This window comes from Scyliorhinus torazame, chromosome 6, assembly GCF_047496885.1.
Source record: "Scyliorhinus torazame isolate Kashiwa2021f chromosome 6, sScyTor2.1, whole genome shotgun sequence".
In the NCBI taxonomy this organism is placed as follows: Eukaryota; Metazoa; Chordata; class Chondrichthyes; order Carcharhiniformes; family Scyliorhinidae; genus Scyliorhinus; species Scyliorhinus torazame.
This window is the reverse complement of record NC_092712.1, coordinates 37,236,236-37,261,791: the sequence shown is the minus strand read 5'-3', so window position 1 is coordinate 37,261,791 and position 25,556 is coordinate 37,236,236. Positions and strand designations below refer to the sequence as shown.

Below are 25,556 nucleotides of genomic sequence, written 5' to 3'. Positions count from 1 at the left end.
CGATGGGGCCGAATGGTCACCTTCTGCACTGTAAATTCTATGATTCTGAGCTTCAAGTGTTGTGCGCTGTGGTGAATGGATGTGGGGAGCAATGTGTGACAGGAGGGATAAGTAAACATGGACAGCCCAGGAGCCAATCCGAGGTCAGCAAGAACAGTGATGATAGAGGAATGGGACTTGCTGCAAGTTGAGACTTGAGCAGTAGGGTTTTGCAAGACCTCAAGTTTACAGGGGGGCCGGCCAGGGCTGTATTGGAATAGTCAAGTCTAGGAGCATAAATTATAGTTCTGAGATGTTCAAGCCAGTTCTGGCAAGGGGTTTTGAATCGCATGGTGATCAACTAAAGGGGACGACAATGGCACCTTCATCTCAATAAATCGCTTTGAAAGGAAAAGCACGGTGCAAAAGAGTTGCCAAACTCTTACCTGAACAGGAAAGATTTTTACAGCCACGTAGTCGTTCATTAGCCGGGCCTTCCAGACACAACCGAACCTGCCTCTGGCTTTTATCTCGAGTAACTGGAGAGGCTTCAGGCCTTCCAGGGGTGATGGAGAGGGCAGACTCGTGTCCTGGACAAAATATAATACGGACAAGACTGGTCACACACACACACACACACATAGTCCAGTGGGAAACTTTAAATTATGACATATCAGAAAGTTTCTAACATTATAAATTGAGGGAATACATAGAAAAGAGGGCTAGGGACAGAAATAGATGGAAACAGGTATGTGCGGGACTGCACAAGTGAGAAACAGAAAATCTAAGGAGGCAGAGAAAGAAAACAAGTTATCGGACTAACCCCGTCAGGAAGCAGCTTCGTTCTAACAAAGGGTGTGTGGTCTTTTCTCTTCAGATGCCGACTCCCCCGCGTATTTCCAGCACATTCTATTTTTTGTATAGGAAGCACCATTTGGCCTGTCATGCCCAGCAATGATCTCCCTTCACTTGGATCTAACGACATTTTCTGTCCTCGCACCCCCACAACCCACCCCCGTCCTTGTCAAATAGATCTCTTTTTAAACAATGCTGCAGTCTCAGCCTCAGCAGCCACAGCACTGCAGCGATTTTTCACGAGGAAAAAATAATTCTTCGAAATTATTCAGAGTCTAATCCTGACTTTCTCAGCTGAGAGCAGAGTGGCCGGGGGGGTGGGAGCGTGCAGGAGCGCACAGCTGGGGAGAGAGAGAGGAAGAGAGAGAGAGGAAGAGAGAGAGAGAAAGAGCAGCAAGGTAGCACAGGGACTAATAATCATAATTTTTATTAGTGCCACAAGTGGGCTTACATTACCACTGCAATGAGGTTACTGTGAAAAGCCCCTAGGTTTAGCACAGGGCTAAAGAGCTGGCTTTTAAAGCAGACCAAGGCAGGCCAGCAGCACGGTTCAATTCCCGTACCAGCCTCCCCGAACAAGCGCTGGAATATGGCGACTAGGGGCTTTTCACAGTAACTTTATTTGAAGACTAGTTGTGACAATAAGCAATTTTCTTTCTTTTTCTGTCTTCTAGTCGCCACACTCGGGTGCCTGTTCAGGTACACAGAAGGAGAATTCAGAATGTCCAATTCACCTAACAGCACGTCTTTTGGGACTTGAGGGGGGAAACCGGAGCACCCGGAGGAAACCCACGCAGACACGGGGAGAACGCGCAGACTCCGCACAGACAGTGACCCAAGACAGGAATCGAACCTGGGACCCTGGCACTGTGAAGCCACAGTGCTAACCACTGTGCTACCATGCCACCCCAACAGATGAAATGTCAAAATCCACCTGCCCTCTTGGGCAGATGTACGCAACCATTTTGAGGCAATCGGGGAGGAATGACTTCACGTCTTGAATCCATGGAATACCGCAGAACGCAGTGGATGCCAGAATACTAAACAAAATTTGGGGAGAGATAGATTGGTTTTTATAAGACCACAAGACATAGGAGTGGAAGTAAGGCCATTCGGCCCATCGAGTCCACTCCACCATTCAATCATGGCTGATTTCAACTCCATTTACCCGCTCTCTCTCCATAGCCCTTAATTCCTCGAGAAATCAAGAATTTATCAACTTCTGTCTTAAAGACACTCAACGTCCAGGCCTCCACCGCCCTCTCGCAATGAATTCCACAGACCCACCACTCTCTGGCTGAAGAAATTTCTCCTCATCTCTGTTCTAAAGTGACTCCCTTTTATTCTAAGGCTGTGCCCCCGGGTCCTAGTCTCCCCTGCTAATGGAAACACCTTCCCTACGTCCACCCTATCTAAGCCATTCATTATCTTGTAAGTTTCTATTAGATCTCCCCTCAACCTCCTAAACTCCAATGAATATAATCCCAGGATCCTCAGACGTTCAGCGTATGTTAGGCCTACCATTCCTGGGATCATCCGTGTGAATCTCCGCTGGACCCGCTCCAGTGCCAGTATGTCCTTCCTGAGGTGTGGGGCCCAAAATTGCTCACAGTATTCTAAATGGGGCCGAACTAATGCTTTATAAAGCTTCAGAAGTACATCCCTGCTTTTATATTCCAAGCCTCTTGAGATGAATGACAACATTGCATTTGCTTTCTTAATTACGGACTCAACCTGCAAGTTTACCTTTAGAGAATCCTGGACTAGGACTCCCAAGTCCCTTTGCACTTCAGCATTATGAATTTTGTCACCGTTTAGAAAATAGTCCACGCCTCTATTCTTTTTTCCCCAAAGTGCAAGACCTCGCACTTGCCCACGTTGAATTTCATCAGCCATTTCTTGGACCACTCTCCTAAACTGTCTAAATCTTTCTGCAGCCTCCCCACCTCCTCCATACTACCTGCCCCTCCACCTATCTTTGTATCATCGGCAAACTTAGCCAGAATGCCCCCATTCCGTCATCTAGATCGTTAATATATAAAGAGAACAGCTGTGGCCCCAACACTGAACCCTGCGGGACACCACTCGTCACCGGTTGCCATTCCGAAAAACAACCTTTTATCCCAACTCTCTGCCTTCTGCCTGACAGCCAATCGTCAATCCATGTTAGTACCTTGCCTCGAATACCATGGGCCCTTATTTTTAATTAGAAACGAGATAGATCGATCGGTTTTGAATTAGTAGCGGGATGAAGGGTTATGGGGAGCGGGCAGGAAGGTGGAGACCAGGCCGTGAGGAGGTCAGCCATGATTGTATTGAATGGCGGGGAGGGCTCGGGGGCTGAATTGCTCACACCTGCGCCTAGATCTCGTGTTCTTCTGTAGATTGTCTGATTGTCTCATTGCTGTGTGAGGGATCATACTGTGTGTGCATTAGCTGCTGTGTTTCCCACATTACAAGAGTGACTACACTTCAAAAGTGCTTCATTGACTGTAAAGCTCTTTGGGCCAGGCTGTGGGAGTGAGCGGAGCTACGTCATTCTTTCTTTTGTCTGTTTTCACAACCAGGACAGATGAAGCATTAAAACCACGACCTATTCAATTTGAGTGGGGACGGAAGATTCCCTGACAGGACTCCAGGGGTCCTGGTCAAGACCCCTTCCATCACCACAACAACAACAAAAAAATCAACAGACCATCCAGATATCCCCTCGTTGTTCATGGGATCTTGCTCTGTGCAACCATGTATAACAACATAACCACAGTCACAGAATGTTTGGCGGGGGGGGGGGGGGGGGGGGGGGGGGGTCATCTTTTCACCATTTAAAGCTGCTGCCCACAAGTATAGACGGCACTCAAGAGGATTACTAACCTCATTCATGTCCACATGTCCGTACGGAGGCTTACGGTGGCGGTACATCCAAAAGGCCAGCAGGATGATCATGGACAGGCCAGTGATGGGGAGCAGGGCATACACCAGAATGTTCAGCAGCGAAGGAGTTGGAGGTGGTGGCTCAAACACAACTGGGTGGGAAAAATGGAACTTGAGAAAAAAAATTCAGCACGTGCGTCGTCGTCACGTCACGTCACCCCCCCCCCCCCCCGCTACACACACATGTGCACACGCGTACAAACAAACACGCACATCAGCAACAGACATTAGGCTTAGCACAGGCCCACGCATGCTATGCACATGAAGGCTGACAACGAGCAATCATTGGGCAGGTACTGCAGGTCATAGGTCATAGAGCTTGCTTCCTTCTTGGCAAGTGGCAGATGGGCAGGGCACCAGTGGCTGAAAGTCTGTCAGAATCCCCTCCCACTCCAGTTTACGTCCTGGGTGCTAAAACCCCTGTACATTAGCGCTCCCATCATTGCCCTGGTTAAGAACAGCTAACTGTGTGCAAAGCAAGGCTCAAGCATTTCCTCGTCACACCATTGGGTCTCCTTCACTCAACAAAAGAGGTCATGATAGGTGGGAACTAGAAGTGATTTGACGAAGAATTTGAAGACACAAGACAAGGGAAGTGTTAATGACTAAAGGAAGTACTGATAGTGGCGTAAAGGTAAGATAGCAAGATGTGTTAACAGCAGAACAAGGGTCTGTGTGCGCTCTGCATAAGTAAACCTCAAGAACAAGTGACAGATGGCCCTGTGGGGGCAGGGAAGGTGCACAGCCTAAAGTTGTTGAATTTAGGGTTGAGTTCAGGAGACTGTAATGTGCCTAATCGGAAGATGAGGTGCTATTTCTTCAGTTTGTGTTGGGCTTCACTGGGACACTGCACTCGGCCAAGGATGGACATGTGGGCAGGAGAGCAAGATGCTGAGTTGAAATGGAAAGTAACAGGGGGGGGGTTCAGCAAAGTGGTCACCCAGTCTGTGTTTAGTCTCCCCAACGTAAAGGAGACCGCATTTGGAGCAGCGAATACAATAGACCAGATTGAAGGAGGTGCAAGTTAAATGTTGCTTCACCTGAACGGAGTGTTTGGGGCCTTGGACAGGGAAGGAGGAGGTTGTATTGGGGCAAGGGTTGCACCTTCTGCAATTGCATGGAAAGGTGCCACAGGAAGTGGATGTGGCATTGGGGGCGATGGAGGAGTGGATCAGGGTGTCACAGAGGGAGTGACTGGGTAATATACTCGGTCAGGCAAAAAATTTTGTAGAAACAGAAATCCAGGCAGATCAGTGGTCATGAGGCCATGTCGGGTCAGCGTCTGGGATGCAGAATATTACAGCACAAGAGGAGACCATTCAGCCCACTGTGCTCGTTCCAGCTCCAGTGAGCTCCACTGCCCCGATCCTTGCCCTGTGATCTGCTCCCGCTCTTGATATCTTGCTGACGAGGGTGGAGTTGACCCAAACACCTTTGGGATCTGTAGAAGAGGTAAGGATGGGTCACAACTCCACAGAACAGGAAAAAAGATTGCAGAGATTGGCTGGTCTTCAAGTGTATGGTACTGGAATGCCTAAAGGCGAAGGTAATGAAAATAGCCAAAGAAATAAAAGTGCTGCACAGCAAGGTGATAACTCACACACAAATAGATCATCAAATTACAGAGATTCCAGCCTACACCAGGAAAATGGAGGAGTACGAGATTCCTCTTCTTGTTAAATTGAAACTGGTCTTCTCTCTGACAAGAGCGCAGGACAGACTTGTTGTGATCAGCCTTTAATGGATGGCAACATGCCATCACTAGGAAGGAAGTTATTCATATGATCCAGCCTCAGTTTCACTGTGGCTGCTGAGCAGAACACAGCGCACACAGCCCTGCTGCTGAGGTTTTCAAACTTTCCATCCATGTACACATGTTATGTGCCCAGTCCAAATAAATTAACCCACAACATGCTTAACCAATCCCTTATGCGTGATTGGTGCCTTTACATCATTATAAACAAAGATGAGACAAAATATTTTCTCTCAGAGAGGGCCGTGATTCTTTGGAATTCTCTTCCTAAAAAGGTGGTAGAAGCAGAGTCTTTGAATATTTTTAAGGCAGAGGTGGATAGGTTCTTGGTAAGCAAGGGGGCTGATAGGTTATCAGGAGGAGGCAGGATGCAGATTTGAGGTTACTACAAGATCAGCCATGATCTTATTAAACGAAGAACCTCAATGACTACCGACCAGTGGCCCTGACTTCAGTCGTAATGAAGTGCTTCGAGAGGTTGATCATGAAGCGCATCACCTCCATACTCCCAGAACGCCTTGATCCACGGAAATTCGCATACCGCTGCAACCGGTCCACATCAGACACCATTTCCCTGGCCCTACACTCATCCCTAGAGCATCTCGAAAACAAGGACTCCTACATTAGACTCCTATTTATTGACTACAGCTCAGCCTTCAACACCATAATCCCAGCCAAGCTCATATCAAATCTCCAAAACCTAGGACTTGGCTCCCCACTCTGCAACTGGATTCTCGATTTTCTGACCAACAGACCACAATCAGTAAGAATGAACAACAACACCTCCTCCACAATAGTCCTCAATACCGGCACCCCACAAGGCTGCATACTTAGCCCCCTACTCTACTCCCTGTACACACACGACTGCGTGGCAAAACTTGGTTCCAACTCCATCTACAAGTTTGCTGACGATACGACCATAGTGGGCCGATCTCGAATAATGACGAGTCCGAATACAGGAGGGAGATAGCGAACCTAGTGGAGTGGTGTAGCGACAACAATCTCTCCCTCAATGCCAGCAAAACTAAAGAGCTGGTAATTGACTTCAGGAAGCAAAGTACTGTACACACCCCTGTCAGCATCAACGGGGCCGAGGTGGAGATGGTTAGCAGTTTCAAATTCCTCGGGGTGCACATCTCCAAAAATCTGTCCTGGTCCACCCACGTCGACGCTACCACCAAGAAAGCACAACAGCTCCTATACTTCCTCAGGAAACTAAGGAAATTTGGCATGTCCACATTAACCCTTACCAACTTTTACAGATGCACCATAGAAAGCATCCTATCGGGTTGCATCACAGCCTGGTATGGCAACTGCTCGGCCCAGGACCGCAAGAAACTTCAGAGAGTCGTGAACACCGCCCAGTCCATCACACGAACCTGCCTCCCATCCATTGACTCCATCTACACCTCCCGCTGCCTGGGGAAAGCGGGCAGCATAATCAAAGATCCCTCCCACCTGGTTTACTCACTCTTCAAGCTTCTTCCATCGGGCAGGAGATACAGAAGTCTGAGAACACGCACGAACAGACTCAAAAACAGCTTCTTCCCCACTGTCACCAGACTCCTAAATGACCCTCTTATGGACTGACCTCATTAACACTACACCCTGTAGGCTTCATCCAATGCCAGTGCTTATGTAGTTACATTGTATATGTTGTGTTGCCCTATTATGTATTTTCTTTTATTCCCTTTTCTTCCCATGTACTTAATGATCTGTTGAGCTGCTCGCAGAAAAATACTTTTCACTGTACCTCGGTACACGTGACAATAAACAAATCCAATCCAATCCAAACAACCGAGCAGACTCTTGCCCCTTGTTCGTAGGTTCATAATTAAGAACACAACATGGTGGCAGCGGCGGGATCTGAACCTGCACCATTGACATGACTAGAGACACACAACCGAGTACAAATGGGAAGCCTGCAATGATGGAAAACCCTCGCAGCCTCAGAACGGACAAGAAGTAGGTGAACAGACACTAATGATTAGACACCTGTGAATAAGATTGTTTCGGGAAAACCAAAGAGAATCTTGAGCTCGTTGAAGTAAAGCAGGTCCCACAGATGGATGAGTGGAGGCCAGTTTTGTTGTGCCTTGGACCAAGCAAGCAGCAGATCCTCTGTACGCCGGCTTCTCTCGGTTCACCTGGTGCCACTGGCTCAACTTCCGCAGACCCAGGCTGCACCAAGGTGAGCAGCTGGGAAAACCCAGCTCAAGAATAAAACAGGATGTCTTCTCATCCACTGGCCTTGGCAGGTTGAGTTTGGCATTGCCGACTGCCAAGGTCCTCTGCCTTGGAAGCAGCGCTCGTGAGATATACGAAGACATCACTTCATAGCACAAGTTTCCTTTTCCTCTTTCCCAGCTTTGATTCTGGCCTCACCGACAGTGGGAGTTGTGATTAAAGGTCAGGGATCCGAAAGCGGTATCTCGCTTCTTCCTCCACGGATGCTACCGGCATTTTCTGTTCTCATTTGGGACTTGGAGATAGGGTGGTGGAGCGGGTGGAGGTGGGGGGGTAAACAAAATGAAGAGTCCTTTGTGTAACATCTGATGTCCATCTTCCAGCTTGAAGATCCAAAACTTCACTGTGAAAGAAAATAGCAGCAACGCAGATTAAAGACTCCTTCTCAAAGCCGGGGGAGACCCAGTTAAATGTAGATAGCGATAGCTGATGCCGACATTTGGATTTCGACTGAGAATCAGCTGCAAATGATTTATTTGTTTCTTTTTTTAAGTGGGCCACAGGCTTTGTTCACTCGTGTCACACACACATGCACGCCTGGTCATGGATGCACGCACGCACACACGGTCATGGACACACATGCACGTACAGACTCACCTTCTGGCACAGACTCTGGGAAGTGGAAAAATCTGTCATTACAGTAGTTCCCCTCGCAGCAGCAGAAAAATACCTGAGGGTTCTCCTCCGTGGCTACACACTCCACTCTGTCAGGGGAGAGCAAACAGAAGTAAATAGCACATGAATCACAGGCTGAGCTGATCCCATCGCCCTCTGACGGTGCAGGCGTAAAGCCCAGTACACCACGGTGAGTAGTATGTCAAACAAAAGACCACCGATGACTTCAAGGTTCATTAGACAATTAATACGTTGTAGCACACTGAACCTAGAATTCTGATGAACGATTTAATTACTTTGCACAATGAGTACACACGCGGAAGTGAACCTGTATTCAATCGACATTAATCCTTGGGAGCCCAGTTCCTGTGGCTCCTTGTAACTTGACTTTTATCCCCACAAATTCATTCCCCTTCCGTCTCCCCCACTGGCAGTTAACCCTCGACTCCCTTGCCGATCAAACACCTGTCGAACTCAGCCTCGAGTCTAGCCAACGACACGGCCTCCACCATTAGCCGGGGATGTGAATTCCAAAGATTAACAATCATCTCAGAGAATAAATTGCTCCTCATCTCCACCTTAAATGGGAGACTCCTTCTTCTGGAGCTGTGCCCCCTGGTTCTACATCCCTCTCAGAAGGGAAACATCCTCTCAGCCTTCAGCCTGTCAAGCCCCCTCAGGACCGTTGATCATGTTGCCTCAGGGGTCAAAAGAAAAAGGTTGAACTGGTCTGGGAACAGTGTCCTGCAGTCAGCACCGCAGTGAAGCAGTCTGGGAATAGTGCCCTGCAGCCAACATTGCATAAGTAAAAAAAGAGATAAGGTCCTAAAAGCAGAATGTAGGGAGGTAGGAAGCAAGTTGAAAGGTAGGGCCTACCAGTCCCACGCGCTAATCAGAACAGAAATAGAAGGAAATATCAGATGGTATGAAGGTTTCAAATTCCTGGGACATTGAGATCGGGAATGATGTCCTTGGGGGAGTATTTGCTAGTGTTTGCGAAGGGTTTAAAATAAAATGACAGGAGGATGGAATGCAGTGCAAGGAATCGGGGGTGGGGGAGGGGGAAGAGAATCAAGGACAAGAACAAAAGACAGAAAGGGGAATGAGAAAAGTGATAGGCAGAAACATAAAGGGCCGGAATCAAACAGGGCCTCAGTGAAAAATAATGGGAACTGGACAAGGAATGTTAAAATGTTAAGCCTCAAGGCTTTGTGCCTTAACGCACAGAGTCTCTGCAAAAAGTGGATGAATTAATCACGCAAACAGGTATGGTATAGTCGGGATTACAGAGATATGGCTGCAAGCTGACCAAGGATGGTAACTGAACATCCAGGAGTTTTCTGTATTTAGGGAGGACAGACAAGAAGGAAAAGGCAGTGGGGTTGCTTTGCTGGGTACTGAGGAAATTAATGTAACAGTGAGGAAGGATATTAGCTCCGACAATGTAGGACCTATGGGTCGAGCTGAGAAACACCAAGGGGCAAAAAACATTAGTGGGGGTTGCATATAAAAACATAAGAACAAGGAGCAGGACTAGGCCATCTGGCCCTTCGATCCTGCTCAGCCATTCAATAAGATAATGGCTGATCTTTTGTGGACTCAGCTCCACTTTCCCGCCTAAACACCATAACCCTTTATTCTTCAAAAAAACTATATATCTTTGTCTTGAAATCATTTCTATGAAGGAGCTTCAACTGCTTCACTGGGCAGGGAATTCAATAGATTCACAACCCTATGGGTGAAGAAGTTCCTCCTAAGCTCAGTCTTAAAAATCTACTTCCCTCTTATTTTGAGGCTATGCCCCCTAGTTCTGCTTTCACCCGCCAGTGGAAACAACCTGCCCGTATCTACCCTATCTATTCCCTTCATAATTTTATATGTTTCTATAAGATCCCTCCTCAACCTTCTAAATTCCAACGAGTACAGTCCCAGTCTACTCAACCTCTCCTCACAATCCAACCCCCACAACTCTGGGATTAATTTAGTGAATCGCTTCTGCATACCCTCCAGTGGCAGTACGTCCTTTCTCAGATAAGGAGACCAAAACTGAACACAATACTCCGTGTGGCCTCACTAACACCGTATACAGTTGCAGCATAACCTCCCTAAGTCGTAAACTCCATCCCTCTAGCAATGAAGGACAAAACTCCATTCGCCTTCATAATCACCTGTTGCACCTGTAAACCAACTTTTTGCGGCTCATACACTACGACACCCAGGTCCCTCTGCACAGCAGCATGTTTTAATATTTTATCATTTAAATAATAATCCCTTTTGCTGTTATACCGAACAAAATGAATAACCTCACATTTGTCAACATTGTATTCCATCTCCCAGACTCCAAAGTCCCCAAACTGTAGTGATGATGTTGAGAATGGCATTAAACAGGAAATTAGAGACACATGCAATAAAGGAGCATCTGCAATTGTGGGTGACTTTAATCTCCATATAGATTGGGAAAATCTAATTAGTCACAATGCGGTGGAGGAGGAATTCCTGGAGTGTATGCGGGTTGGTTTCTGGATCAATACATGAGGAACCAACTGGGGAACAGTCCATCCTACATTTGATATTGTGTAATGAGAATGGAATCATTGGGATTTTAGTTGTAGGAGACCCCTTGGGGATGAGCGACTGTAATAGGTCAGAACTTTTCATCAAGCCGGAGAGAGTAGTAGTTGATTCTGGGAGTAGGCCCATGTATCTAAATAAAGGAAACTATGATGGTATGAGGCGTGAGTTGGCTATGATGGATTCAGGAACGTTATTTAAAGGGATGACGGTGGACAGGCAAAGGCAAACGTTCAAGGAGCGCTTGGGGGAACTGCAACAATTGTTCATTCCTGTCACAAATAAAACGGGAAACGTGGTCAATCCATGGCTTACAAGGGAAATTAGGGACAGTATTCGATCCAAGGAGGATTTGACATTGCGTGGAACTCGAAACTCAAGCAGATCAGCCATGATTTTATTGAATGGTGTAGCAGGCTCGAGGGGCCGAATGGCATACTCCTGCTCCTAAATCGTATGGTTAACTTCAACAACTCTTGATAAATCCAAGAATTAAAAACTGTTCCCATATCCATGGAAACCTGAACACCCCTCCTCGAGCAGGCTGGAATGCAAAACTATACATCGCATGTTTTGCGATGAGGAAGCTGTCACATGATCTGGCTACGAGATTATATATCAACACTAGGGCACAGTACTCAACTCAGATCAACTTGACAATCCACAGTGAACAGCCTCTGGGGTCAAGCTGTCCAATGTATTCACTAAGAACAGGACAGGCTTAAATAAATGGGCAGCCACCAAGCAACACCTTGATTTTAAAATTCCCACCTGGGTTTTCAAATCCCTCCCCATCGCTAACCCCCTCCAGGCCCACAATACTATGAGCTTATCTACGCCCCTCTTTCTGGTGGCCTCACACTTTCTTCTGCTAGGGTGCCGGCCTAGCAGAGAGACGAGAGACCTGATTAAACAAAACAAAAAGGCAGGTGAAAAAAAAAAGCCCCTGTAGTTTAAATAATTCCCACCACAATCAAACTCACTCACCCCGGCTCAGGGGCTGAAGGCAACTCCCTCCGCGCGCATGCGCCCCCACCCATCGCACTCCCCACATTTTCTCTCTGCGGTCACTCAATGTGTGGGGCATTAAAATGGGGTCACACCGAGAATAAGTTTGGGAAGCAGTGCTTTGGAGGCTTTATGTAGGAATTTAAGTTGTTGTTTATTTCCCAAGTTATATGGGTGCCCGTAGCTGACCCCCGTGTTTTCAGACCGTACCTGTCGTAACAGTTAAAATCGTCCAACCAGCATCCTTTCTTGACCAGTTCAATGGAGCCGGAATTGTTCCGCCAGGAGGCGTAGCAGTGAAGGCGTTTGTCCTTCTCGCCCTCACACTGTTCCACACCACTCTTGTTGGTCTTCTCAAGCTCCCAGTTTGCATTGTAGTAAGCGCACTCTCTGGTCTCTGCTTCTCCATGGCCGGGACCTGTGGGAGGTCACGCAAGAGGAACGTTAATAATGACAAAGGAATGCTCACCCCCAAGTGCGTGCATACAGACATGTGGTCAGGCAGAAGTGTGTGTGTGTGTGTGTGTGTGTGTGTGTGTGTGTGTGTGCGCGCGCAGTGTTAATGTTTCAGCTCGGTAACCTTTCACCTGAAGCTCCAACTCTCATTTCGCTCTCTGACCTGCCGAGTGCTTTCAGCACCGTGGGTTTTATTTCAGATTTTCAGCACCTGCAGTGTTTATAGCTGTAAAAGCGAACATCGTTTGGGCTTTTGTATGTTCCCCAGCCAGCCGCCACCCCCCCCACAAAAACCCCACCCTCCAAAAAGCTTTCAGCCAGAATCATGATGAATGGCGGAGCAGGCTCGCAGGGCCAAAAGACCTCCTCCTGCTCCTATCTTCTATGTATCAACGTAAGCTTATGAGTTGCGGGTGGAGGGGGGGGGGGGGGGGTGTGGAGGAAAGACGAGACAGGGGCCAACCATAATCGGAATCATCTGTTACAAAACTCCCCGCTCCTCACGAAGCTCCGCCCTCCTTCATTTCAGCGAAAGCTCTGGCAGATTTACATACAGAACATACGAATGAGGAGCAAGCGTAAGCCATTCAGCCCCGAGCCTGTTCCACCATTCAATTAAAATGACTGATCTGACTGCGGCCTCGACTCCACTTTCCACCTACCCTCGATAACCTTTGACTCCCTCGTGAGTCAAGAATCTACCTATCTCAGCCTTTAATATACTCATTGGCCCAGCCTCCACTGCTAAACTGCGAAAGAGAATTCCCAAGACTCCTGATCAGCCCTCCCACCCTTATTTTTAAACTGGGCCCCCATGTTCTATAGATATCTAATCTAGTTCTAATTCTTCATTGTGTCACTAACGTTCATGCTTTTTTAATATTAAAATTCAGGGGGAACAGCTACTTGGCCCACTTTAAAACAATGCACCTTAATATGTTTCCCCGGTGACGTCAGTAATTAGTAACTCAAAGCAGCTCCCACTTCCTCATCTCTAGTGCGGAGAATTACTAAGTATTCACAGCTCAGAAATAGACCATTTGGTCCATCGAGGTTCCCACAAAGCTCCTCCCTTCCTCGGACTATCCTGTTCCCCTCCCCTCACAGGTTTATCTAACTTCTCTGTAAATGGGTCTCTATTATTTGCCCTCCTTGTGGCAGCGGGTTCCACATTCTAACCATTCTCCGGATGAGAAACCTCTCCTGAATCCCTTATTCGCTTTATTGATGACTTACTTACATTTGTTGTACACACTTCCCCAAACGTTCCCTGCGGCTTGTAATTAAGTGATTCTCCACAATCTGAGTCAACATAGTGTGAAAAGCCGTTTATAACACTAAAAGCTCAGTGAAGAGGAGACAGTGGTGTAGTGGTAATACGACTAGACGAGCAATCCAGAGGCCCAGGTTACTCCCCTGGGGACGCGAATGTTCCAGCATTTAAGAAATCCACAAATTTCAATTTAGTCCATAAATTTAGTTTATAACTGGAATTAAAAAGCTAGTCTCAGTAATGTTGACCAGGAAACCATTGCTGATTGTTGTAAAAAAAAAACAATCTGGTTCATTAATGTCCTTTAGGGAAGGAAATCTGCCACCCTTACCCAGTCTGGCCTACGTGTGACGCCAGTCCTGCAGCAATGTGGTTGATTCTTAACTGCCCTGTGAAATGGCTGCACCAACCACTCCATTCAAGGGACATTGGGGATGATCCACAAATGCTGGACTCACCAACAATGCTCACATCCAATGAAAGAACCAGAAAGAAGTTTAGTGGGGGAGAATAAGGGCTGAAAAGGGAGGAGGGGGAATTGCCTATTTGCATAGTCTGGTCTTATAGGCAGGGTGTGGATTACTGGCCCCAGGATTACCAAATCTCAACCAGCTATCGGAGGAGGTTCTGAGTGGGAGTCCGAGGCCAGGAGGTGCACAAGTAGGGTGGAATCAAGAGAGAAACAAAGAGAATCACCTGTAGCAGTGTCTGTGGAGACACTTGGAGAGGACTTGCAGCAGCTTTGGGATGGACTGGAGATTAAATTTGTAGCACGGGAGAACCAAAAGAAACATCAATGTGGGATAAGAAGGATCTCAAATTCACATAGGATCACCAACAGTGCAAAAGGAGGCCATTCGGCCCATCGAATCTGCACCAACCCCCTGAAAGAGTACACTACTGTTATAACCTGCCTACTTACCATTGGCTGGGGACTAATGACAATCCCACAATCCTGTGGGAGTATGAGCTTCCCCAATGAGGGGGGCGGAGATTAGTAAACTCCAAGTATAAATAAAGCTGGCCAGTTTGGAAACAGCAGGAAGGAGTGTGCAGCAAGGGATGTTGCTTCTGCTGTTATATATATATGTTATTGTAAATAAATGTTATTACTTTGTATCCTTAAAACTCGTGCTGGATTCTTCGTGGCCCTCACAAAAACTACCCAGGTCTATTGCCCCATCCAATCCATGTAACCCCGTAACCCCACCTAACCTGCACATCCCTGGACACTAAGGGACAATTGAACATGGCCAATCCACCTAACCTGCACATCTTTGGACAGTGGAAGGAAACCAGAGCACCGAGTGGAATCCCACGCAGACATGGGGAGAATGTGTAAACTCCACACAGGATGTCACCCAAGGCTGGAATTGAACCCGAGCCTCTGGCGCTGTGAGGCAGCAGCGTTCTGTGAAACTGAGAACAAATGATCGTACGACCATGGACGTTACTAGTAGAGTTGACAAGGGGGAGCCAGTGGATGTGGTATATTTGGACTTTCAGAAGACTTTTGACAAAGTCCCGCATAAGAGATTAGTTTATAAAATTATAGCACATGGGATTATGGGTAGTGGATTGAGGTGGATAGAAAACTGGTTGACCGACAGGAAACAGAGTAGGAATTAACAGGTCATTTTCAAATTGGCAGGCAGTAACTAGTGGGGTACTGCAAGGATCAGTGCTTGGACCCCAGCTATTCACAATATATATTAATAATTTAGATGAGGGAACAAAATGTAATATCTCCAAATTTGCAGATGACACCAAGTTGGGTGGGAGGGTGAGCTGTGAGGAGGATGCAGAGATCCTTCTGTGTGATTTGGACAATTTGAGCGAGTGGGCAAATGCATGGCAGATGTAGTATAAGTTGGATAAATTTGGTAGCAAAAACGAGAAGGCAGACTATTATCAAAATGGCCATAAATTAGGAGAGGGGACTGTGCAGAGAGACCTGGGTGTCCTCGTGCACCAGGCACTGAAGGTAAGCATGCAGGTACAGCAGGCGGTAAAGAAGGCAAATGGTATGTTGGCCTTCATAGCCAGAAGATTAGAGTATAGAAGCAGGGATGTCTTGCTGCAATGATACAGGGCCTTGGTGAGGCCACACCTGGAATATTTTGGCCTCCTTATCGGAGGAAGGATGTTCTTGCTCTAGAGGGAGTTCAGTGAAGGTTTACCAGACTGATACCTGGGATGTCAGGATTGATGTACGAGAAGAGATTGAATCATTTAAGATTGTATTCACTGGAGTTAAGAATATGGGGGCGGGGGGGGGGGGGAGAAATTTCATCGAAACCTATAAAATTCTAACAGGGTTTGACAGGGTAGAAGATGCAGGAAGGATGTTCCTGAAGGTGGGTGTGTCCAGAACCAGGGATCACAGTCTGAGGATACGGGGTAGACCATTTAGGACAGAGGTGAGGAGTGATGAGTCTGTGGAATTCATTACCACAGGAAGTAGTTGAGGCCAAAACTTTGCAACATTTTCAAGAAGCAGTTAAATATAGCACTTAAGGCGAAGAGAAGCAAAGGGGAAACCTGGATTAGGCTATTGAGTTGGATGATCAGCCATGATCATAATGAATGGCAGAGCAGGCTCGAAGGGCTGAATGGCCTCCTGCTCCTATTTTCTATGTTTCTGAATAATTTTATAAAGATTAAAAATGAACGCTGGACATCCCATCTGAAGGCTAAGGCGGCATTAGAGAGTTCAGAAAAGATTGAAGAGATGGTTCCGGGGACGAGGAACTTCAGTTTCAGGGATAGATTGGCGAAATTGGGGATGCCCTCTTTAGAGAAGGTTGTGGGGGTTTGACACAAGGGATCTTGACCGAGTAGATAGGGAGAATATGCGCTCATTAGCAGGCGGGGAGACCCAGCGGGCAGAGATTGAAGGCAGCAGGTAGGAGAACCAAAGGCAACGCATGACGTTATTCAGCGACTGGCAAGGGCTTAGAATTCACTGTCTGAGAGTGTGGTGGAGACCGGGTCAGTCATAGACTTCAAACAGGAATTGGGTATTTATTCAAAGAGAGAAATGTTGCAGGCACGACAGGGAAATGGTGGGGGAGGGCCGTGCGCACAGGAGAGGCTGGCAAGGACTCAGTGGGCCGAATGGGCTCCTTTTGCGCTGTAACCAGTCTCTGATTCCATTCATGACCCAAATTTCTCGCAGCAGCAGCTTTTTCAATTCAGTCCAATGGCAGTGCGGCGGCGAAGAAAAGCATCAAATGCTAGTAGTTTATTAATAGCAACTGGTAAAACATCATTGGCCAAACCTCAAAGGGATTATGCTTCAAACCCCAGTCTTGATCTATTAGTGACTTGTTACTATAATAAACAAGGCTCCCAACAAACACACTAATTTTAATCTTGCTGCCCTAAGCACACTGACCTTCCTCAAAAGGAGTGAAACATAGATAGAAGCAGGAGGAGGCCATTCGGCCCTTCGAGCCTGCTCCGCCATTCATTGATAATGGCTGATCAGGTTCGGTACCCTGATCTCTTTAGCCCCAAGGGCTATAACTAATTCCTTCTTGAAATTACACAATCGTTTGGTCTCAACTACTTTCTGCGGTAGCGAACTCCACAAGTTTACCACTTTCTGGGTGAAGAAATTTCTCCTCACCTCAGTCCTAAAAAGGGTTACGCCCCACGCTCAAACTATGGTCCCTAGTTCTGGACTTCCCCGCCATCGGGAACATTCTTTCTGAATCTACCCTATCTAATCCTGTTAGAGTTTTACATGTTTCTAGGAGGTTCCTCTCACTCTTGTAAACTCCAATGAAGTAGCAGCTCTCTGGGCAGAGCCATGGTTCTCCGATTTCCCATTCCCCCACTTTCCCACCGTTGCCAATCAGCAAGGTGGCGCGAGGAGTCAGTCAGTTGGCCATTATGTTGGAAGTGGTCATAAAACTGTATAGCACCTTCAAAATAAATGCAAGTTCCCCTTCAATAAGCAGTTGAGGGCGGGGCACAGGGCAGTGCCAGATTTGAGCGGGCCATCACTGATGCCAGCCTGAGCAATTATGCAGTCACCCTCTGGCCTCAATCACAAGGTTCCAGGTTCACGCCTTACTTCAGGGCTTGAGCACAAAATTCACGACAGACACTGCAGTGCAGCACTGAGGGAGGGCTGCCCTGTTAGAGGTGCTCTCTTTCGGATGTCACGCTAACCATTAAGACTCGTCCACGTGCTCAGTTGGATTTTAAAAATCCCGATTGTAAAGAGGAGAAAGTGGGCTATCCCCAGTGTCCTGGCCCATATTTATCCATCAATCAACATCACCAAATCCGATTATCAGGAATTAATCACATCGATGTTTGTGGGAGTTTGCTGTGCACAAATTGGCTGCTGCATTTCGACAATGGCTAAAGTACTTTGAGACATCTGGGGGTTGTGTAATGTGTTACATAAATGCAAAACTTTCTTTCTTCCACACCACAATCTGCCTCAAGGTCCCTAAACTTTGACCTGGGGATGGGGAGAGAATCAAGGATAGTTCAGCCAGGGTGGCTGCCCTTTGAATGTGACCCTACCCAGGCCACTGTCCTTACCACCCTGTTGCACAGCACAGAATCCTGGGTTTGCTACAGGTACCACATCTAAGCTCTGGAATGTTTCAACTAAAGACACCCAAGGTCCATGATGAGAAGGACTAAATCATAACGACGAGCTTCTCCATCACACTGGGCGTAACAGCATGGGGCATCCAGAATACTCAACTGAGATGGACAGGCCATATCTCTCACATGGATGACTACAGAATCCCAAAGCCGTATGCGGGAGTGTCAGGACGAACACCACCAAGGTAGTCAACACACCCGAGAAACAAAGACCAGCTTCACAAACCTCTGCACGGCAGACCACCCCTACTGGGAAAACCCTTTGGCCGACCGGCCCACAGAGAGACCAGCACTGAAATTTGGTTCATAGACCACCTACGACACACCCGTAACGTCCAACGTTCCCAGAGTGATGCCACTGCAGGAGTTTCCCCAAGCTCCAACCATCACAAGATGACCTGCCAGTTCTGGGGACACCCATGCCGATCTCACATCAGACTCGTGAGAGGTCTTCCAGAGCACAATTAAGTCACTTACAGCTCGGGCAGAGTCAAAAACAAGAAGCCTACCATCATACCAGTGGGCAGACAGCATATTGGCCGTGCACCTCAGCATCTCCCGGCCAAGAAGCTGGATAAGTGGTTGCAAACCTTTTGATCTGGGGGAAGCTGTGAAATGGAATGTCGATGGAAATATTAAACGGTCATCATAAGCTACTTGTGTTTCGCCTCGAGTCTTACTCCAGCTTTTAAACCTGCTTTTCCCTAACTCTGGGGATCTTGCTACAGTTTCCACGCTTATTTACCACTTTGGTGTGAGAAACTTGTACGGGTAAGAACTCCAACGAGGAAATAAGACAGGAGAGATGACAGTTGTTGATTGTGTTCACTCCCTCACTCCATATTTACGTAGAAAGTCACTACAGCACAGGAACGCGGGAAAGATGCTGACGTAGTGGCATCATCAATGGATTAGTAATCCAGACACCCAGGCTAGTGTTCTGGGGTCTTGGGTTCTCCCACCAACGTAGTTGCTGAAATTTAAATTCCATTAATTAAATCTGGGAATATAGAGCTAGTCTCAGTAATGGTGACCATGGCACCATCATTGATTTGTCACAAAACCCATCTGGTTCACTCATGTCCTTCCTTTAAGGAAGGAAATCTGCTGTCCTTACTGATTGGGCTGCACGGTAGCACAAGTGGCTAGCACTGTGGCTTCACAGCACCAGGGTCCCAGGTTCGATTCCCCGCTGGGTCACGGTCTGTGCGGAGTCTGCACATTCTCCCCGTGTCCTGTTTGTTCTTTGTCCGCGTGGGTTTCCTCCGGGTGCTCTGGTTTTCTCCCAAAAGACGTGCAGGTTAGGTGGATTGGCCATGATAAATTGCCCTTAGTGTCCAAAAGGTTAGGAGGGGTTGTTGGGTTACGGGGATAGGGTGGAAGTGAGGGCTTAAGTGTGTTGTGCAGACTCAATGGGCCGAATGGCCTCCCTCTGCACTGTATATTGTATGTTCTGTGATTTTACCGGTCTGGCCTACATGTGACTCAGACCGACAATGTGGCTGACCCTGACTTCCGGGTGCGGTGATGACCAGCTAGGTCGCACGTTTCGGCAGCTCCCGGTGGAACGGACTTTTGCGCTCTTGATAGGAGCCCCAACGGCAATTTTAACGGCAAAAAACACTGTGCAGTAATCCAGAAGGGAATCCCCCCTGGACACGGATGGAAAAAAGAGAGGAAAGTAGCCGGATTGCGGTGGATCCTCTAGAGCAGCGGCCAGGAAGGCAGGCACAAAGCAAGATGGCGTCGGAAGGAGGCAGTTTAATATGGGGCCCTGACCAACAAGAGTTCCTGCGGCGTTGCGTGGAAGAACTCAAAAAGGAGATGAAGAAGGAGCTGTTGGCCCCGATATTACAAGCGACTGAGGGGCTAAAGGAGGAGCAAAAGACCCAGGAACAGGAGCTTCGGGTCGTGAAGGCAAAGGCTGCTGAGAATGAGGACGACATACAGGGCCTGGTGGTGAAGACAGATGCACGAGGCACAACACAAAAGGTGTGTGGAAAGGCTGGAGGTGCTGGAGAATAATGCGAGGAGGAAGAATTTAAGGATTCTTGGTCTTCCCGAAGGTGTAGAAGGGGCGGACGTCGGGGCATATGTGAGCATGATGCTGCACTCGTTAATGGGATCGGAGGCCCCGACGGGTCCGCTGGAGGTGGAGGGAGCCTATCGAGTTATGGCGCGAAGACCGAGGGCTGGAGAAATTCCTCGAGCCATAGTGGTGAGATTTCTCCGATATAAGGACAGAGAGATGGTCCTCAGATGGGCAAAGAAAACTCGGAGCAGTAGGTGGGAGAACGTGGTGATCCGCGTATATCAAGATTGGAGTGCGGAGGTGGCGAGAAGGAGGGCAAGCTTTAATCGGGCCAAGGCGGTGTTGCACAAACGGAAGATTAAATTTGGAATGCTGCAACCGGCAAGACTGTGGGTCACACATCAAGGGAAACACCACTACTTCGAAACGGCAGATGAGGCATGGACATTTATTGTCGAGGAGAAACTGGAGTGAGGGGCCAGAAAAAGAACGTTTTGGGACAAAGTGGGGGGGTGAATATGTGGGATGAAGGGGGGGAAAAGAGGGAAGGGATGACTTCCCAAGTTGTTAATCCTGCGACCCTGTAACTTTTCTCTCTTCCCCATGTCGTGGGGGAGGATGAGGAGCTGAGGGCGCCGGCCATTGGGGGCGGGGCCAAAAGGGAAGCGCGGGCTTTGTTCCCGCGCTATGGTAATCACGGCGGGAACAGGGAAGCAGGAAGGAGGGGGCCTCGCACAGTGTGAGCCAAGGTCACGGGGGGAAGCCGAGGTCGGCCAGAGTTTGCTGACTTCTGGGAGCAACATGGGGGGTGCAATTACGCTAGTTTGGGATCTAGCGGGGTGGGGGGGGGGGACTGGGTTGCTGCTGCTGGGGAGAAGGGGGAGCTGGTATTGGGGGTGGTGGTGGTCAGGGCGGGGGGCGCCGCTTGGGGGAGATACGGCTACGTGGGAACCGGGTGAGGAGCTGGATTGAAAAAGGAGATGGCTAGTCATCAAGGGGGGGGGGGGGGTAAAGAGCCCCCCAACCCGGTTGATCACGTGGAATGTGAGAGGGCTGAACAGGCCGATTAAGAGGGCACAGGTACTCGCACACCTAAAGAAACTTAAGGCAGATGTGGTTATGCTTCAGGAGACGCATCTGAAGCTGGTAGACCAGGTCAGACTACGCAAAGGATGGGTGGGGCAGGTGTTTCATTCGGGGCTAGACGCAAAAAACAGGGGGGTGGCCATACTCGTGGGGAAGCGGGTAATGTTTGAGGCAAAGACTATAGTGGCGGAGAGTGGGGGCAGATACGTGATGGTGAGTGGCAAATTGCAAGGGGAGGTGGTGGTATTAGTGAACGTCTATGCCCCGAACTGGGATGATGCTAACTTTATGAGGCGTATGTTAGGATGAATCCCGGACCTAGAAGTGGGGAAGTTGGTAATGGGTGGAGATTTTAATACGGTGCTGGACCCAGGGCTGGACAGATCGAGGTCCAGGACCGGAAGGAGGCCGGCTGCAGCTAGGGTGCTTAAGGACTTTATGGAACAGATGGGAGGAGTAGACCCGTGGAGATTTAGTAGATCTAGGAGTAAGGAGTTTTCGTTTTTCTCCTATGTCCACAAAGTTTATTCACGAATAGATTTTTTTGTTTTGGGAAGGGCACTGATCCCAAAGGTGACGGGGACAGAGTACACGGCTATAGCCATTTCGGATCATGCTCCACATTGGCTGGACCTGGAGATAGGGGAAGAAAAACAACAGCGTCCACCCTGGAGAATGGACATGGGATTATTGGCAGATGAGGGGGTGTGTTTAAGGGTGAGGGGGTGTATTGAAAGGTACTTGGAGCTCAATGATAATGGGGAGGTACAGGTGGGAGTGGTCTGGGAGGCGCTGAAGGCAGTGGTTAGAGGGGAGCTGATATCTATTAGGGCACATAAAGGAAAGCAGGAGGGTAGGGAAAGGGAGCGGTTGTTGAAAGAACTTCTGAGGGTGGACAGACAATATGCGGAGGCACCGGAGGAAGGACTGTACAGGGAAAGGCAAAGGCTACATGTAGAATTTGACTTGTTGACTACGGGTAATGCAGAGGCACAATGGAGGAAGGCACAGGGTGTACAGTACGAATACGGGGAGAAGGCGAGCAGGTTGCTGGCCCACCAACTGAGGAAAAGGGGAGCAGCGAGGGAGATAGGGGGGGGGTGAGAGATGAGGAGGGAGAGATGGAGCGGGGAGCGGAGAGAGTGAATGGAGTGTTCAAGGCATTTTACGAAAGGTTATATGAAGCTCAGCCCCCGGATGGGAAGGAGAGAATTATGTGCTTTCTGGATCAGCTGGAATTTCCTAAGGTGGAGGAGCAGGAGAGGGTGGGACTGGGAGCACAGATTGAGATGGAGGAAGTAGTGAAAGGGATTGGGAGCATGCAGGCGGGGAAGGCCCCGGGACCAGATGGATTCCCAGTTGAATTCTATAGGAAATATATGGACTTGCTGGCCCCGCTACTGATGAGAACCTTTAATGAGGCGAGGGAAAGGGGGCAGCTGCCCCCGACTATGTCAGAGGCAACGATATCGCTCCTCCTAAAGAAGGAAAAAGACCCGCTGCAATGCGGGTCCTACAGGCCCATTTCCCTCCTGAATGTGGACACTAAGATTCTGGCCAAGGTAATGGCAATGAGGATAGAGGATTGTGTCCCGGGGGTGGTTCATGAGGACCAAACTGGGTTTGTGAAGGGGAGACAGCTGAATACAAATATACGGAGGCTGCTAGGGGTAATGATGATGCTCCCACCAGAGGGGGAAGCGGAGATAGTGGTGGCGATGGATGCCGAGAAAGCATTCGATAGAGTGGAGTGGGATTATTTGTGGGAGGTGCTGAGGAGATTTGGTTTTGGGGATGGGTATATCAGGTGGGTACAGTTGCTGTATAGGGCCCCGATGGCGAGCGTGGTCACGAATGGACGGGGGTCTGACTATTTTCGGCTCCATAGAGGAACGAGGCAGGGATGTCCTCTGTCCCCGTTATTGTTTGCACTGGCGATTGAACCCCTGGCCATAGCATTGAGGGGTTCCAGGAAGTGGAGGGGAGTACTCAGGGGGGGGGGGGGGGGGGGGAGAAGAACACCGGGTATCTCTGTATGCGGATGATTTGTTGCTATATGTGGCGGACCCGGCGGAGGGGATGCCAGAGATAATGCGGATACTTGGGGAGTTTGGGGATTTTTCAGGGTATAAACTGAACATGGGGAAAAGTGAGTTGTTTGTGGTGCATCCAGGGGAGCAGAGCAGAGAGATAGAGGATTTACCGTTGAGGAAGGTAACAAGGGACTTCCGGTACTTGGGGATCCAGATAGCCAAGAATTGGGGTACATTACACAGGCTTAATTTAACGCGGTTGGTGGAACAGATGGAGGAGGACTTTAGGAGATGGGACATGGTGTCCCTGTCACTGGCAGGTAGGGTGCAGGCGGTTAAAATGGTGGTCCTCCCGAGATTCCTTTTTGTGTTTCAGTGCCTCCCGGTGGTGGTCACGAAGGCTTTTTTCAAAAGAATCGAGAAGAGTATTATGAGTTTTGTGTGGGCTGGGAAGACCCCGAGAGTGAGGAGGGGATTCTTGCAGTGTAGTAGGGACAGGGGGGGGCTGGCACTACCGAGCCTAAGTGAGTACTACTGGGCCGCCAATGTTTCAATGGTGTGTAAGTGGATGGGAGAAGGGGAGGGAGCGGCGTGGAAGAGATTGGAGAGGGCGTCCTGCAGGGGGACTAGCCTACAAGCAATGGTGACGGCACTGTTGCCGTTCTCATCAAAGAAATACACCACAAGCCCGGTGGTGGTGGCTACATTGAAAATTTGGGGGCAGTGGAGACAGCATGGGGGAAGGACGGGAGCTTCGGTGCGGTCCCCGATAAGAAACAATCATAGGTTCGTTCCGGGGAGAATGGATGGGGGATTTGGAGCATGGCAAAGAGCTGGGGTAGTACAACTGAGAGATCTGTTTGTAGATGGGACGTTTGCGAGTCTGGGAGCGCTGACGGAAAAATATGGGTTGCCCCAAGGGAATGCATTTCGGTACATGCAATTGAGGGCTTTTGCGAGGCAACAGGTGAGGGAATTCCCACAGCTTCCGACGCAGGAGGTGCAGGATAGAGTGATCTCAGAGACATGAGTGGGGGATGGTAAGGTGTCGGACATATACAGGGAAATGAGGGACGAAGGGGAGATCATGGTAGATGAGCTGAAAGGGAAATGGGAAGAAGAACTGGGGGAGGAGATTGAGGAGGGGCTGTGGGCTGATGCCCTACGTAGGGTAAACTCATCGTCCTCGTGTGCCAGGCTAAGCCTGATACAATTTAAGGTGTTACACAGGGCGCATATGACTGGAGCACGGCTTAGTAAATTTTTGGGGGTAGAGGATAGGTGTGAGAGATGCTCGAGGCCCAGCGAATCACACCCACATGTTCTGGTCATGCCCGGCACTACAGGGGTTCTGGGTGGGGGTGGCAAAGGTGCTTTCGAAGGTGGTGGGGGTCCGGGTCGAACCAGGCTGGGGGTTGGCTATATTTGGGGTTGCAGAAGAGCCGGGAGTGCAGGAGGCAAGAGAGGCTGACGTGTTGGCCTTTGCGTCCCTAGTAGCCCGGCGCAGGATATTGTTGATGTGGAAGGAAGCCAAACCCCCGGGTGTGGAGACGTGGATAAACGACATGGCAGGGTTTATAAAGTTAGAATGGATTAAGTTCGTGTTAAGGGGTTCGGCTCAGGGGTTCACCAGGCGGTGGCAACCGTTCGTCGATTACCTCACAGAAAGATAGAGGGAATGGAAAAGAAGTAGACAACAGCAGCAACCCGGGGAGGGGGGGGGGGGAAGAGTGGAATCGGACGGACTCTCAGAGATGTTATTGTATATGTATAATATGTATAGGTATTTGTTATAGGTAATTGTATATTGGATTGTTGGATTGTATTTTTGGAGAGTATTTATTTTGGACAAGGCAGTTGCCATTCAGTTTTGTTTTTGTTTATATATTATTTATTTATTTGTTTAAAACTGGCCACTGTTATTTATTTGCTATATTGTTGTGTAAAAGAAACACTACGTACTGTTATGTTTGGCCAAAAATCTTGAATAAAATATATATTTTTTAAAATATGTGGCTGACCCTTAACCACCCTCTGATACGGCCTAGCTATTTAAGGACAATTTGGGATGGTCAACAAATGCTGACC

At 48.6% G+C, this 25,556-nt stretch overlaps 1 protein-coding gene across 2 annotated transcripts in view; it reads right to left on the bottom strand.

The window, feature by feature from the left end:
* LOC140424755 (activin receptor type-2B) overlaps window positions 1–25,556 on the bottom strand; it is a 771,495-nt gene that overhangs the window by 578,708 nt on the left and 167,231 nt on the right. For both annotated transcript variants that reach the window (XM_072508132.1, XM_072508134.1), the window contains exons 2-5: window positions 12,170–12,377; window positions 8,363–8,469; window positions 3,706–3,857; window positions 426–569 (exon numbers count right to left, since the gene is read on the bottom strand). In XM_072508132.1, coding sequence (XP_072364233.1) covers window positions 426–569; window positions 3,706–3,857; window positions 8,363–8,469; window positions 12,170–12,377 — 611 coding nt within the window. The remainder of the gene's footprint in view (window positions 1–425; window positions 570–3,705; window positions 3,858–8,362; window positions 8,470–12,169; window positions 12,378–25,556) is intronic.